The sequence below is a fragment of the Carica papaya genome, chromosome 1 (assembly GCF_054855325.1).
Source record: "Carica papaya isolate Zhongbai chromosome 1, ASM5485532v1, whole genome shotgun sequence".
NCBI classification, from domain to species: domain Eukaryota; kingdom Viridiplantae; phylum Streptophyta; class Magnoliopsida; order Brassicales; family Caricaceae; genus Carica; species Carica papaya.
Window position 1 is genome coordinate 2,881,068 of NC_142309.1, and position 16,997 is coordinate 2,898,064.

Below are 16,997 nucleotides of genomic sequence, written 5' to 3' on the forward strand. Positions count from 1 at the left end.
AAATTAACACCCCTCAACTTTCAGTATTCATTTTATATAAATAATTAAATTTAAATTATCCAGAAAAAAAAATATTGATTATTTTCTAATTTTTTTTAAAAAAAGTAAAAAAAATAATAATGTTTAAAACGTCGGCGTTTCAATTTCCCAAGTCAAACCTGAAAATCTAATTGGATAATGTTTATCGTCCTTTTTAGATGCCCAAACGTTATCGAGACTTTTGGTCTCCTGAAATCATGCATAATCTCATACGGAAAAGTAAAAGCTTATTATTAATAATATTAAAAAAAAAATCATCACTCTTTGACTAATTAATTAATTAGTTAATCTTTTATTTTAATTAATTAATTATTTAATATGCGTATATCATATCAGTGTTTATATATTTTTTTAAAAGATTTAACAGAATTAAAATCATGTTAAATTAAATAAATTCACCCCAAACTACAAGGAACTCAGATTTTCATAAAACTTTGGATATTAATTTAATTAATAAAACCTAGTACGTACTAAAATATATTTTTTTTACTGAATTAATGCATTTATAACCTTTAAATAGAGAATAATAATTTTAACTAATAGAATAAAGTGCTTGTAGTATGCTTATTAAATGATTAGTGTGAATTTTTGATGTAGTAAATTTGTAGTAAAATAAAAATAAGAAATTAGTTGAAGGGTAATTTTGTAAATTTCGCTAATAACAAAAAATATATATATATATATTTAATTTGTAAAAGGAAATATCCCACTTCGGTATTTCACCTGCGTCTCAAACGTTCCATTTCATGGCGCCATAAGCCTATAAATACACCCACCTCCCACCTTCTTCATCATGACACAACAATCTAACCTCAAGATCTTTGTCTCCCACATCGAACAATTAAAATCCTTGTCTCTCACAACACAACCCTTCTATTCCTCCTCCATTAAATCAGCTCTCTCTGCTTTTTATATTTCAAAACTAAACTACTTGATCCACTTCAATGGCGCCAAGCTTAAGCAAGAAAGAGGCAGGTGTTGCAGACCTGGTCGACGGCTGTAATTCCTCCATTACTCTCGAAGAATCAAACCTCAAAGCCAACGGCCATGTCTTCCTCACCCACATCCCTGATAACATTACTCTCACCCCATCACCTTGCACCACCATTAAAGTTGCAGACAAAGAAAAACCCGTTTCCACCGTCGGATCCTTCTTGGGTTTCGACGCGGCGGAGGCCAGCAGCCGCCACGTTGCACCCATCGGCAAGCTGAGGAACATTAAGTTCATGAGCATCTTCAGGTTCAAGGTCTGGTGGACCACCCATTGGGTCGGCACCAGAGGCAGCGATCTCGAGCACGAGACCCAGATGGTCATTCTCGATAAATCCGGGTCGGGCCGACCCTACGTGCTCCTCCTCCCACTCCTCGAAGGACCCTTTCGCGCCTCCTTTCAGCCCGGCCAAAACGACGACGTCGACGTCTGCGTCGAGAGCGGGTCAACGAAAGTGACCGCTTCCAGTTTCCAGAGTGTTGTTTATATCCATTCTGGATCCGACCCGTTTTATCTAATCAAAGAAGCCATGAAAGTCGTTAGAATTCACTTGGGAACCTTCAAGCTTTTAGAGGAGAAGACGCCACCTGGTGTCGTGGACAAATTTGGTTGGTGCACGTGGGACGCATTTTACCTTACGGTGCACCCGCGGGGCATAAGAGACGGCGTTAAAGGACTAGTCGATGGTGGGTGTCCACCTGGACACGTGTTAATCGATGACGGATGGCAGTCCATCAGCCACGATGAGGATCCCATCACGAAAGAAGGCATGAACCACACCGTCGCCGGCGAACAAATGCCCTGCAGATTACTCAAATTTCAAGAGAACTACAAGTTCCGGGATTACGTCAGCGCTAAAAGCTTATCCACCGCCGGCGAAACTCCTAAAAAAGGCATGGGTGCATTTATCAAGGACCTCAAGGAGGAGTTCAAGAGCGTCGAGTACGTTTATGTTTGGCACGCGCTTTGTGGCTACTGGGGTGGACTCCGACCGAACGTGCCTGGTTTGCCGGAATCCGTCGTGGTACGGCCGAAGCTGTCGCCGGGATTGGAGATGACGATGGAAGATCTCGCCGTCGATAAGATCGTTAGTACCGGCATTGGGCTTGTCCACCCGGAGATGGCCGATCAGTTGTACGAAGGACTGCACTCGCATTTGGAAAACGTTGGGATTGACGGTGTCAAAGTGGACGTCATCCACGTAAGCCTTTAACCCGCACCGTATCACTATATTCATTATATTTTATTAAAATTTGTTTTATTCCCCTCAAAAAATACTTAAAATTTCTGGTTCTTATATTAAAAAAAAAAAAATCATATTTTTAAAAGGTATATAATTAATTTATTAAAATTTTTAATTTCGGTAGATATAAATATAAAGTTATTACTTGCATTTAAAACTTTGTTGTTCATTAAATTTTGTGGGATACAGTTTATGCATTTATTGAATAATGTCAGTTTGATTGTATTTTTATAATATAAATTTTTGAAGAAAAACTTTATTCTATACAATATTTTTATTTTATTATATTTTTTTAATAAAATATTTTTAATTTTAAAAAATTAAAAATAAGTTTAAAATTGAGACTCTTGATACTACGATAGGTGAGTTAAACCGCATCTGGAAAAAGGTCGAGATTGATGATGTCATCCACGAAAGCTTTTAGCGACACCGAATCACCATACCTACTGATCTTTATATTTTACTTTATAAAATAAAGTTATTTATTTATTTATTTTAAAAAATAATTGAGAAATTCATATATTTTAAAAGGGTATATAATTAATTTATTAAAAAAAATTAATTTCGGTGGGTATAATTAAAGAGTATTGTTTTTAAAATTTGAAATTTTATTGGTCATTAAATTTTGTGGATACAATTTGTTTATTTATTGAATAATGTCAGTTTGAATTTAAGCAAGTGCCAGGAGTAGGTGGGCTTATACTCACGTAGGATCCAGTCTCATTTATATCTTTCTTATCTTATAGATAGGAATTTTTATGTAGAGATCATTATATATACATATATATTTTTTAAAATAATGTTCTAAGTTTTCTCATTTTTTAAAAAATTATTTGAAAAATTAAAAAAAAAAAAATTTAATTGGGTCTATGGAATACTTCAAAGTAATTTTTTAGGTAGCAAATTTAAATATGTTTTAAAAATTTTATAAGTTTAACATAAGTAATCTATTCTAACTAAATTTGATTTTTTAAATGAAGAATTTGATTTAATTTTTTTATTTTATTTGATTTAATCTTTGGTCGGCACGTTACCTGTACGTGTTGATTTCATAAGTTTTCTTTTTTTTTTTTTTCTCCAGAAACTATTATACCACGTTTTTTAATTGCAAAGTATTTATCAAAATTTTAAAACGGTGCGTATTGTATACCGTGTATGATATTTAAATATTATTATTTATATGTAGACTTGCAAATATGAGATTCGCTTTTGTCAGGATTGTATTAATTCTCTATTTAATTTAAATTTATATTATTATTAAATTATTAAGCTATTTTTTTATTAAAAAAAAATTAATATATAATTTTTTAATAATATTAGTTACTGGAGATGTTATGCGAAAATTACGGAGGCAGAGTTGAACTTGCAAAGGCGTATTACAAGGCTTTGACGGCTTCCGTAAGAAAGCATTTTAAAGGGAACGGGGTAATTGCCAGCATGGAGCACTGCAACGATTTCATGTTTCTTGGAACAGAAGCCATTTCTCTTGGTCGTGTCGGTATGTTTTCTTTCGCTTTTTAAGGTTGTTTTTTTTTTAAAAAAAAAAATTTAATAATACCTCAATTTATTTAAAATTAATACATTTATTTATTACACAAAGTATTTTTCAAAAATATTCAATAAAAAAAATATTCATACAGAGACTAAATTATAATTTTTTGAAATAAATTTAATTATAATTTTAAACAAATTTTAATTAAAAAAGTTCCAATTTAGAATGACAATTTTATGCACAAACTCATAATTTGTCTTCATGGAGTAGGGGATGATTTTTGGTGCACCGATCCATCCGGTGACCCAAACGGCGCGTTTTGGCTCCAAGGTTGTCACATGGTCCATTGTGCCTATAATAGTTTGTGGATGGGCAACTTCATACATCCAGATTGGGACATGTTCCAATCTACACATCCTTGTGCCGAGTTTCATGCTGCCTCTCGGGCTATCTCCGGTGGTCCAATTTACATTAGTGATTCTGTCGGAAAACATAATTTTTCGTTACTCAAGCGTCTCGTATTACCGGACGGGTCAATTCTTCGATGTCAATATTATGCTCTTCCAACAAAAGATTGTTTGTTCGAAGATCCTCTCCACGATGGTAAAACGATGCTCAAGATATGGAATCTCAATAAGGTACTGTTTTGACGATTGTATAGTCTATTAAATTTTATAGAACAAATTATTAAATTAGTTTCTAAATTTTAATACATGTTATCATTTATTCTATAATATTTTTTCATTATAATTTAGTTACTAACATTTTCTACTTATTTCAAACATTCATTTTTTTTAATTTCATTATGAAAAAAATTAAAATGGTTAGATTATTTTTTAATACTTTAAACAAAAAAATAAACAAAATTTTTTAGTTTCTCTAATATGAAATTCTTTAATTTTATGACAGTATACTGGTGTAATTGGAGTTTTCAATTGCCAAGGAGGAGGATGGTGCAGAGAGAGCAGAAGGAACAAATCTGCATCTGAATTTTCTCACCAAGTGACCACAAAGATAGGCCCTAAGGACATCGAGTGGGACACACCTGAAGTCAACATTCCAATCTCTGTTGAAAAAGTCAACCTTTTTGCTCTCTACTTATCTGAGGCTAAGAAACTTGTTCTCTCTCATTCCAATGACAACCTTCAAATCTCACTTCAACCCTTTAACTTTGAGCTCATAACAGTCTCTCCTGTGTTCACATTAGATCCCAAATGTATCCAGTTTGCACCCATTGGACTCATTAACATGCTTAACAATGGAGGGGCAATTCAATCAATGACTTACAAAAACGGATCAGTTGAGATTGGGGTTAGGGGAAGCGGGGAGATGAGGGTTTTTGCTTCTAAAAAACCTAAGGCATGTTTGGTTGATGGAAAAATAGTTGAGTTTGGATTTGAAGAGAAAATGGTTATAGTGCAAGTTCCACGGTCCAATCCTTCTGGTTTCTCCCTAGTTGAGTACTTGTTTTAAGAAAAGTGAAAAACAAAGAGAATGATAAGGTTAATTTAACTAAAAAAGTGAAAGTGTGCTAATGATGAAGTGTATGGTGTAATTATTATTCTTATACTTGAGAATATTATTATAATAATTATATAGATTAAAATATTAATTTGGTCCATCTACTATTTTAAAATATTTAAATTTGTCTTTGTACTATCTTTTTTTTGTTATTTTAATTCTTGTACTTTCAAAATATTTTTATTTAGTTTCTGTTTATTAATGATATTAGCGGAGGGAGGTGCCATGTGAACTAAGCTTGCATACGTGACATAATTTAGTTGGGTTATTTTTAAATTAAGATATCACATGTCCGAATACGTGGCATTTAACATGTCTTTCTTTGTTCTTAAAACACATCAGCTGGTCCAAATTAAAAATAAATAGTGTGTTCACGATTTTCTCTCTGTAACATCTCCATCCCTATTTCTTTTCTCCCATGTTTCACACCTTCATGACTCAGAGAAATAAGAGATCTCGACAATCTACTACCTAGCTTAGTACAACCATAAGTTACCACAAATTGACTACCTTCCTCTATTTCACCATCTTCCACATTAAGCTCCTCGATACCTCCCATTTGACTATATCTGCATCTTTCTTGTAAAGGTTTGTAACTTAAAAGAAAAGAAAATTATAAATTAAATGCGAAAACGAAATAATAGAAGTTAGAGTTTAGATTCCTTACACAATAATTTAGAATGCTCAATATGACTACGTGAACGATCATTCTAAAAGAACAAACAAAATTAAGAAAATAAATAAAAGGTAATATGCTGAGCATTCTAAGACGACTTTCACTAACTTTTGAAGGGAACCCGAGTGGTGAACATTTCACAACCCTCTTGTTGATTGTGATATGGGTTTTGTTCCTCTTGATCTAAAATAGTTTATGAAAGGGTGAGCTAGACTACCCCAATAAGAATATAACACTACTTAACGATACAGAAACTGAAGATTGTTAAAAATTATAAAAATAACCAATGAAGTTCTTGATTTAAGAAAATTCATTTATCATAAAGAAAACCATTTATTGTATATATTTACCATTTTCAAGATTTTCAAAATCAACCTATAGGGATAATAACTCAAATAACATTCTAATTTTATATTCAAGTGAGTAAGAATAGTAACTTTTCCTTTTTATTTACCTACTAGTATTCTTGAAGGTTCATAGGGATGTTCCACTACGCGTGAACCAATATTCAACATTGTCAACTAACCGGCCGTCTCCATACCCTATACGGTATGAGCACTAAAAATATCATCCCTCAATACCTCATCTGGTATGAAGGTGAAACGGACCGTCCTTATATCCTGTTTGGTATGAGCGCCAAAAATACTAATCCTCGATAACCCGTTCGATATGAGACAACGTACGGTAGGGTTCCCTATGTACACAATTTGTCTACTATCTCCCAGGATATCCAGTAAGGCTATCATTCATTAGTTCACATGATCAATCAATTTTTCGTTTGCATATTAATTACCAATTTCACAAATCAACCATAAATCACGTAAGACAAGCAATATATATATATCAAGGAAACAAAATTGAATCAATTAATCATTCCATCATATCATCATGTATTTAAAACTATAAATTCAATAATAAGTTAAACAGGACAACAAATAAATGACTAATCGGTTTCCACCTCTATTGGTAACCTATAATTATTTTCAAAGTTTTTTAAATTACAAACATATCATATTACTGATTATTAAGCTTCAATTTCATAACAAAGAATAAGTGAAGGATTCTTACCCGAATCGGTGTCTGAAACTCGAACTTTTTACTGCGCCTACTAACGATCCTCAAGTTTTCTGAATTTTTTTGTGGAGATTAAAACACGTTTCACGTACCTAAAAATACCTAAATAATTTAAAATCGGTGTTAAAAATCTTTTTCGGCCAATTTCAAAATTTCAATAGGGCGGCACTACCACCCACGGTGGTGCTTTGCCTCGACCTGACAATTTTTAACTGGTATTATACCCATCCCTATGAGAAAATACGTTAGGGGGTCTCGGTTGGCCAGAAAAAGTAAAAAATAAAAACCTACCGGCCCTAAGATTTTTTGGTGCAGTGGCTTCGCTAGCTCACTTTCGCGGCTGAGTATTTTTCTTCGGTCAATTTGTAGAAAAAAAATGGTGAATACAATGGTGAAAAAATTGTACGAAACGGAAAATGAAAAGGGGCTCATCAGAGACTTTAGATTTTGCCCGCGGCGGCGGCGTCGGGCTTTACCCGTGATTTCTGACTTATCCGCCGTTCCTTTTGCTTCGATTTGGCTATAGGGATATTCAGAGTTAAATTCTGAGCGGATAAGAGAATTTTTACCTTTCTTGGTAGTCGGAGGTGGCTCCAGCGCGGTGGTTGGCGATGATCGGCTCCCTTATCCTGCTACTGGTTCTTCTTCTACGGCGGGAGACTAGCGCCTAGGTTTGGGTTCGATGTGATACAAGATATTTATATTCGTTTCTCTTAAATCTGGACCGTTCATCATATTTGATCTCAACCGTCTGATCATGTTTTAAGAAAAAATGAATCTTGACCATTCATCGCGATTTTGATCTCGAGCATACGATCGCGTTTAAAGAGAGAATGAATTCGTGTCTTTCATCGCGTTTAGTCGCGACCGTCCGATTGCGCCTGACGATGGAACAAATCTGAACCGTCCACGCGGGCGAAAACGCATCCGGATCGTCTGATCGCGGGCACGCAGATTGCCAACGTGACCTCCTGTATGGCACCGAGTCAGTGTGCCTTGTCACGTAGCGCGCTCCAGTTCGTTGGGGCTGCTGACTGGGCGGTCCTATGTGGCGTAATTTTTCTTAATTGTGTTTTGACATTCAGTTTCCAATTTTTCTTTCAAAAATACCAAAAAACTCAAATTTTCACCATTTTTTTGCAAAATTGTTTTCAATTTCATCATCTACCTATTTTTTTTTCTAATTTTACATTAAATAAAAGTTTATAAATTTAAAAATTATATTTTTATATATATTTTTTAATTTTAAAATTAATTTCATGGCGAATTTCGAATTTGAATATTACATTTCTCGATAATTATTTTCTATGATGAAATACGTACCAATTATACAAATTGGTGTATCCCTAGATGGATGTCTTCAATTGCATCTACAAAAAGATATCGGTAGTACTCGATAAAGTGTAATGGACAATATTTGTGACGAGCAGTGGACATGTAATTGGGAATTCAAGTGGAATTACCATAAAGAGTAAAAATGGGTTTGAGGCAAAGTCTAAGAATTGTTCCTTACTTAGAATTATCAGGGAGAGCAACAATACGCAATAAAGAGGGTTACATTACAATCCTTCACAAAGTTTTTCTACCAAATGTATTGGGACACTATGTGTACTAATATCAAAAGCTTCATCAGGAGTGTGTTTGATAGTTTTATTGATATCAGTTATGTGAACAATAGTTTTCTCACACTCATTCCTAAAAAAATATTATGCTAAGATTTTTGTCGAATTTAAACCTATTAGTTTATGTAATATTGTCTACACGATTGCCACTAAAGTTCTTACAAATAAGTTCAAATATGTTGTCAGAAATCTTATTCAATATAATTAAACCACATATTGAGATATTGTGAACTAACATGTATTAAGATAGCCTTTATGTAAATTTTGATTAATGGGGATGTCGTGGAGAGTCTCCAAACTACATCTTCAAAGTCATATAAGCCTATATCAATGAGCTATCAGATCAAAAGTAGGAGATCCAAGTTACCCATGTTCTCAAAAAGTGTAATTCATATGGTAATAGATTAATGTTCTGACCCATCATCTTTCAAGCTATTATGCTCTTCTATCTCATGTTTTGGACGACCTCAACCATTCATTTTATCTTGATTATTATAACGTTGCTTGGGGTCGAATTAGCCAAATAGTAGTTCTTCACATTTTGCTTTTTTTGGACTATGTGTAGCAAAACATAAATTTCATGTTAAAATAGTTAGTTGTATTAAATCATCAAATATATATATATATATATATATATATAGTTCAATCTAACTATTTACATTTAGAATTTGGACTAAGTTAATAAATACATCACTTATTTATGTAAAAAAAGAAATACTTACTTTAAGATACTAAGATTTAAGCATCAAGTTAATAGATTCTCCCATGTATATAATATAATTACTTAGCTTCTTTCATGTACATAAAATAATTACTTTTCATAAGAGAATTAACTACTTTTTATTTGATGGATTCATGAACTTTGTTGTTATTTACAAAGCAGCGTGCTTTATCCATTGATTTGATTCGTTTAATATAATATTTTGTATTTTTATTCTTATAAATTATTATATTAATCGCTAAAATTTAATTTATTTTTTAATTTAATCGTAAACATATTTTTATTACAATTAGATCTCCAACCTTCCTGTAATTTTTCAAAGCTAATAACTATGTTAATTTTAAATTATTATTATTTATGTGTATGGAATTTTAAATACGAATATATAAAAATTTAAAATTAAATTAATCCAAATTGTGAGAAAAAACAAATGAGAGTTATAAGATAAGATCTTAAAAATCAATAATTTTATATAAAATGGGAAAAATAAACTTGATAATATTAAATAGTTAAACCCAACTATATATATTTTTTAATTTAAATAAAATACTTTTGGGCCTTGAAAAAATACAGCCTAGAAATATCTGACTTATTGGGCCCAAATTTTTTAAATAAAAGTATATTATATATCATTAATTACATGCAGCAAATAAGTTATAATGTACAAAATTATTTATAATTCAATCATAATATATAAAATTTGCAAATAATTTATTAATTATTTTTTAAAATTAAAAATATAATATATAATATTAATTTAATAAAATATCTATCAGATTAATCTATTGCCTGTTGCTTGTGATTTTGTAAAGAAAAGTGAATTATAATTATGCTCTTCGGTATCCAGCTTGCTGCCATAAAATCCTCACTCCCAAACAGGCCCTTATTTTTTCGTCAGGACACAGAAAGGAAAACCAGAAGAGTTTAATCAGACGCGGTTCTTTTTTCTTGCAAAAAAAAAGTTAATCGAATTTGTCTCTTTCGAGATCATTTCCTGGAAAAATAAATCTAATCAACTCCAAAACCCCCCCTGAAATTCCAAAAACCCAAGAAGAAGAATAAGGAAATATTCCAATATTTCTCTTAAATCGATGAATACGTCGCACTTTATGGACAAGCAGATAATGGATTTATCGTCATCCTCATTATCTTCTTCGTCTCACAACGGCAAGGATTTCATCGATCTAATGAACTTGCCACAGGAAGAAAATCATCAGAGGCAACGGAGTGGTGTGATTGATGACGGTGCTGGTGATAATGGATTTGATAGTCAGAAAGAAGAGATCATGCCCAGCTACGATTTCCAGCCGATTCGTCCAATCAGTGGCTTGTCTCAGTCGGCTACGAATCTTGCCGGATCTGTCAATAGTCCTAGGGTTTGGAACTCTGCTGATTCGAAGCCAAATTCTGCTTCGCCTGTCAGAGTAGAACCCTTTTATCTCTCTTACTATCTTTGTGTATAGTTATATTTCAATTGTTGTATCAGGGTTCTTGTTTTTTTTTCTGTATGTGATGATTAGCTTATATGGGGTTTTTATTTGGGAAAGTGAAGAGATTAGGCTTCGATTATGCTGTGCTGCTTGATGGAGTTTTGTATAGATGGAATACAGAAGCGAGTGCTGCGATCTTTATGTGTCTTTTTTATCTTTCTTATGGGGTTTTTATTTGGGAAAGTGAAGAGATTATGCTTTCATTATACTGTGCTGCTTGATTGAGTTTTGTATAGATGGAATATGGAAGCGAGTGCTGCGATCTTTATGTGTCTTTTTGATCTTTCTGTGTCTTTAGTTGATTTGCTAGTTTCATGGATTTGGTGGCTATATATAAGAACTTGTATTATGCTACAATTTCAATGAGGCTATGTTTGAAACGAACTTAGAATTTATGTAGAATTCGTAGTGGAAATGCCCAGTTAATTTTATAAGGGGATAGTGAAAGGTTTATCTAAAATTATAAAACTTGAGTTCTAGGAAACTTAAAAGGAAATTGGAGTACAACATCGTTCTAATTACTTTGAATTTTATATGAACTCAATTTTTATTTGTTATATAACAAAATTATATCCTTCCTAGTTAAACTAGTTTGAATGTCTAATAAATTCGACCAATATACTGGACTTGTCTCGATCATAGCCTAATTTTTGGTGGATTTAGCACTATAATTATTACAATTCAAGCATTGTTCAGTATGGTGGAGGCTGAATTTATATAAAATTACCTTATATGTTCTTCACAGAATTATGGATCTCTGGACTCTATAGAACCTGCAAAACTCATTCTGGAGAAGGACCGAAGTGTCTCTGACACAGCAATAGTCTCTGAGATTGATAGAGTGATGAAGAAGCACACTGACAATTTGCTTCATGCCATGGAAGGTGTCAGTGCACGTCTGACACAGCTAGAGACCAGAACTCGCAACCTTGAGGTTTCAGTGGATGATTTGAAGGTCTCTGTTGGAAATAATTATGGAAGTACGGATGGGAAAATGAGACAGATGGAAAACATCCTCAGAGAGGTATATTTGCTATCAATCTTTCTCCTCATAGCATTTTTAAATTTTAAGCAGCTTTGAGATTTCAGTAGAAGTAGATGCCTGCAATATAGCTGAATACATAAGCGCACTCGAACAACATGCTTTTCCACAAGAGTAATGATAGATATTTAGCCCCCACAGCATATCTATTTCTATCGATCTGATAGACCAAATTGTTTTGTCCTGTTTAGAAACAGGCTTGTAAATTGTCTTAGTGTGTTAAGGAGTGCTCTATAGATTGAAAGGCAACTAAAAATCACACCTCTTCAAGGATAGGTAGCACTTCAGGAAACAAATAACAACCTTTTCATACTCTTCTTAGCTATTTAATTTTTTTTTGGGGGATATAATTTGGAATGATCAATCTTGTATTATAATGAGGAGATAGACAGAAGAATAATGTGTTTTGGAAGCCCAAACTAACATCCAAACCAAATAGAAGTACTTTCATCACAAACCAAGAGATGCTTTTTACATGTGTTTGCCACTTCACATCCTAACAAGTTTGCCTTTAAAGTGGAAGATGATTGGAGGCAGGCTGAATCTTTAATACAAATGTAGTGCTAGCTCCAAATATATTTTTTGATTTATCTAGTCTTGATCTATATTTTTATTTAGTTGCAATAAGCTCTTTTGTGGATTTTTTTAAAAAAATAAGTATTACAGGCGAGGTAGCAAGGGGATGCAGCTTCTATACGAGAGAAGTTTACATCTTTCCTAGAGAAGATAAAATATCTATTTTGTTTTTCTTCAGAAAAAGAAGGTAAAATATCTACAAGGTTCCATAAATCAGCTCTACAACTGAGAGAGTGATCACTGAACAAAGTACTCAAGTCTTAAAACAAATAATCTCTAGTCTGTAGGGCTACCAAAAGGAGAGAGAGTGCCCTCAAAATCTATGCTGCTCAGAGTGGCCAATGAAATGAGAGAGATGATCTTTTCTGCTTACTTGCAAGTTCTACTGCTGTCCCAGGCCCAGATCTCAGCAGCTAAGAATATATTTTCTATTATCATAATTTATGTGAAAAACGTAACTACTTAGATCTGTCTAAATATAGTAGTGGGCAGTGGACAGAAAAACAGAGTCTAAGCTTGTCCTGGGATGGATACCTGAGTTTAACATTTGTGCTTTTTATTTATTATATTCTTCATTTCTAAGATATCTCGTCTTAAATAATAATAATTTGAACTTTTATAGTATATAACTTTTCTAAGTAAATCTAAGTCTGTGTATATTAATAGGAAGAAACATAGAACTAAAAATAAAATAAGACTTTTTGTTTCTTGAATCATACATATTTGGGCGATTCTATAGTTCTTCCATTTATTTGGGAGTAATGGTATCTCATCAGTTTGGTTATATTTTGTTGTTGTTCGATCATGTTTGGTGTTACTTTGGTTATCATTTGTTGTCATCGGCTTACAGGAACATGGACATTCGAATAATTCATAGCTAAATGGTAACAATTAATAGTGAAAATAATGACAAATACAGTCAAATGGAAACGAAATGTAGCCAAAATTTGTAAGATATTTGTACCTCCAATAGATGGAAGTACTATAAAAAATCTTATTTATGACAATTCACTTTTTTAATTAATAATAGTAATAATGATGATACTGTAAAGTTAAGAATTTTATACCTCTGATAAACAAACGAAGATGGACAAAAGCAAGTAGTTGTTGAACTTTATTAATGCGATGAATTCCAACTCCTTAACATGTTGATTTTTCATTATCGCACATAACCTCACTCATTCTATGGTAATCGTCAAGTAATATTTAGTTATAAATGCATCACATATGTATGCTAGCTTAGATGCACGCCACTCCTGTTGATCATGGGATGTTGCTCTTTGATATCTGGCATAATATGCATGCAGGTGCAAACAGGGGTCCAGGTTTTAAAGGATAAACAAAATATAGTGGAGGCTCAATTTCAGCTTGCAAGGCTCCATGTGACCAAGTTAGACCAGCAACCAGAAACAGAAAGCACTACGCAGATTGATTCTGTTCAGCCAGCAGCATCTGCACCTTTGCAATCCCACCAGCAACTTCCTTCTCCCCCATCTTTTCCACAATCACATCCTCCCGTTCCTCCTCCAGCACCCATGATTCTTCCTCCAGCGCTTCATCAGCAGAATCTGCCGACTCCAGTTCAGCATCCGAGCCAATTCCCTCAGGGTCAGGTTCCACCTGTTCCACAACGGGAGCCTTATTTCCCGCCCCCTGGTCAAGCCCAAGAAGCGTCAAATCAACAACAATACCAATTGCCTCCTACTCAGCAGTCACTGCCTTCCGCCGTTGCACCATCTCATCCGACTCCTGCTGCACCACCGCATCCGGGTCCTGCTGCACCACCGCATCCGGGTCCTGCTGCACCGCCAAATCTTGGTCCTGCTGCACCACCTCATCAGCCATATAATCTTGGTCCTCAACCACAATACTCTCAGCCGCCCCAGCAGCCTCAACTTCAGCCTCCAATGGGTCATCATCCTGAAGATGCACCTTATATTCCTTCTCAGAACTATCCACCAAGCCTCCGCCAGCCTCCTTCTCAGCCACCCAGTGGACCCACACCCACCCAACAGTATTATGGGGCTCCTCCTCACGTGTATGAGTCTCAATCTAGTAGATCAAATTCAGGTTTTCCTACTGGATATAGCTCACAACCTGGGCCAAGCGAACCTTTCCCATATGGCGGAGCACACCCTCAGTTTGGTAGTAACCCCACAATGAAACCACAGCAACTTGCTTCCCCTGCTTTGCCTCAGAGTAGTGGAAGTGGTTATCCACAGCTTCCAACTGCCCGGATATTACCTCATGCTCTGTCAACTGCTTCTGGGGTTGGTGGCGGAGGTTCCTCTGGATCAGGGAACAGGGTTCCCCTTGATGATGTAATTGACAAAGTCACCAGCATGGGGTTCCCGAGGGACCATGTAAGAGCAACAGTGCGAAAGCTGACAGAGAATGGGCAGTCTGTTGACCTAAATGTGGTGCTGGATAAGCTGATGAACGAAGGGGAGGCACCGCTCGGAAGAGGTTGGTTTGGGCGGTAGATTGTTACCATTGATTCACATTGTATAGTATTTCTCAACTTGATTTCCATCAGAACTTTACTCAGATTGACTGTTTGCCTTGGACTAGGGAATTATTTCCCTCTGGGTGCTTTCTTCTTCTGTTTTCTTTTTTTCATTTTGGTTTTCATACTTTCCCCCTCCTGGGCCTTACTTAGGTTATTTTGAAGCTCCGGTTTGTGACTTATTAAATTTGTGCATACTCAAATAATCTCAAGTACTATCTATATCTGTTCAATCTTGTTGATATAATGTGAACCGATGCGTTTCCAAGGGTGGTTGCGGTGTTCTCTCCGGGTACCTCACGTGTAATAAGTATTTTCAGGGAAGAAGACAAAAGATTCAGGAATGGGTTGAAGTTGGATTATCTAAAAACATTGCATTAGCATTACAGGCATCCTTACTCTTCTTCTCTGTTTTGCTGATTGGAATATTGGACCTTCTGCCCCTTTGAACTTCAGTGATTCTGGAATGAATGTGAAATGAGACCTGTCCAACAATAGAATGTGCAGTTATGGACTAAAGGAAAACCCTAGGGGGCTGTATTAGCTAGATCCAGTCTTGAACAATTTGGGAGTGGGTATTATTCCCCTTAAACTTAATTAATCAAAAAAACCGAACTGATCAAGTAAATCAGTTCTGATTAATTAGTTGATTTTGGTTGGTTTCAATTTATTTTTTTTTTAACATTTGATAATTAATAATGGAAAATGTTATAATGTTTTTAGATTAGATACTTTTTTTTTTCTTGGGTAGAAGTAAATTTAGAAGTGATAATGGATTATTTTTTCTGAGTAAAGACTACTAAATTATTATTTTTTTCTATATTAAATATCATTTTTGTAGTCTATTATGAAATACCCATCTTCTAGATATTTTTCTATTTTATTTTAATTTTTATAATTTTAATTATTAAGTATATGCAATATAGTTATAATTTAAATAATTTATGTAGAAGACAAAAATTTATTTTAATTTCATAACAACAATGTGTATTTCAATTTGTCAGTAGATAAACTTTTTAAAGGGATGTTAGTTGTAGTAGTTGATATTTGGATGAAAAAATGTATTTATATATATATATATATGTGTGTGTGGTAATAATAATAATAATAATAATATATAAATATATATATTTGGGGAGAGGGAGAGGAGTGAACGGTGTCGTTTGGAGGAGAGGGAGTGGACAATTATGATGAGTGTAGAGGGTGAGATAGGATGGACGGTCAGGATAAGAGGTAGGTGAGATATAAATAGGAGGAAGGAGAAGAAAAAAAAGAAAAAAAGGAAAAGAAGAAAAGAAAAAGGAAAAAAAATAAAGAGGAGGAAACGAGGAAGAGAAGATTCAAGAGAGAGGGAAGTCGGAGCGGGAAGGAACGAGAAGAGAGAGCAGGAGAAGGAAGAAAGTGACGGTGCAAGCTACGGAGGTGCGGAAAGAAAAGATGGAGCCTTGAGGTAAAGTAAATTTAAATTTCAAGTGTAGGATGAGCATGAAATGTGGAGTTGTGACTGTAAGTGTTGAATATCTAACTAGCTAAGGAAATGGAGGTAGGAAACAATGATAGATGAAATAGGAGAGTTGAAAGAGACTGTGAGTGGCGGAAACGTTGGTTGGAGCTATGAGTGGAGAGAAATAGAGGAAGCTGCAGGAGGAGAGATCGATGAGTACGGTGAGTGAGTGAAGATGAGTTTTGATTACTTTTAAAGGAAGGAGTGCGTGATTGAAAAGGTGCAAGAGAGTCCGTAGGGAGGTGAGGTGAGTAGGAGTGAGTTTGGAGGAGTAGAATGCGCATGGGAGGAGGTGAGGCGAAATGCCGAAAGAGAGAGAGAGAGAGGGAGAAGTGAAGGGCTGTGAGGGATTGGTAAGGATAGGGAGGAGTGCTGGAAGCCGAGACAAATGAAGAAGAGGAAAAAGAGGTACTGAGAGTGGAACAGTTAGAGGTAGAATGAGTACGAGAGGTTAGGAGGCGAGATGCTGAAAGAGGAAGATAGGGAGAGGCTGAATGCTG

The 16,997-nt window shown here is 34.5% G+C and overlaps 2 protein-coding genes across 3 annotated transcripts; both read left to right on the forward strand.

The window, feature by feature from the left end:
* The first annotated feature begins 766 nt into the window (after positions 1–766).
* On the forward strand, positions 767–5,386 carry LOC110810254 (Raffinose synthase family protein). The gene is made up of 4 exons (XM_022036357.2): positions 767–2,231; positions 3,594–3,771; positions 4,036–4,403; positions 4,675–5,386. The coding sequence occupies exons 1-4, from the start codon at positions 984–986 to the stop codon at positions 5,236–5,238; spliced, it is 2,358 nt and encodes a 785-aa protein (XP_021892049.1). The 5' UTR covers positions 767–983; the 3' UTR covers positions 5,239–5,386.
* A 4,842-nt stretch (positions 5,387–10,228) lies between these two features.
* LOC110810199 (basic salivary proline-rich-like protein (DUF1421)) lies at positions 10,229–15,226 on the forward strand. Of its 2 annotated transcripts, none has more exons than XM_022036286.2 (3): positions 10,229–10,797; positions 11,615–11,893; positions 13,795–15,226. In XM_022036286.2, exons 1-3 carry the CDS (start codon positions 10,471–10,473, stop codon positions 14,968–14,970), a joined length of 1,782 nt encoding a protein of 593 aa, XP_021891978.2. In that variant the 5' UTR covers positions 10,229–10,470; the 3' UTR covers positions 14,971–15,226. The 2 variants fall into 2 exon arrangements, with proteins under 2 accessions (XP_021891978.2, XP_088070246.1); XM_088214120.1 differs by having other exon boundaries at positions 10,230–10,803.
* The last annotated feature ends 1,771 nt before the right edge of the window (positions 15,227–16,997 follow it).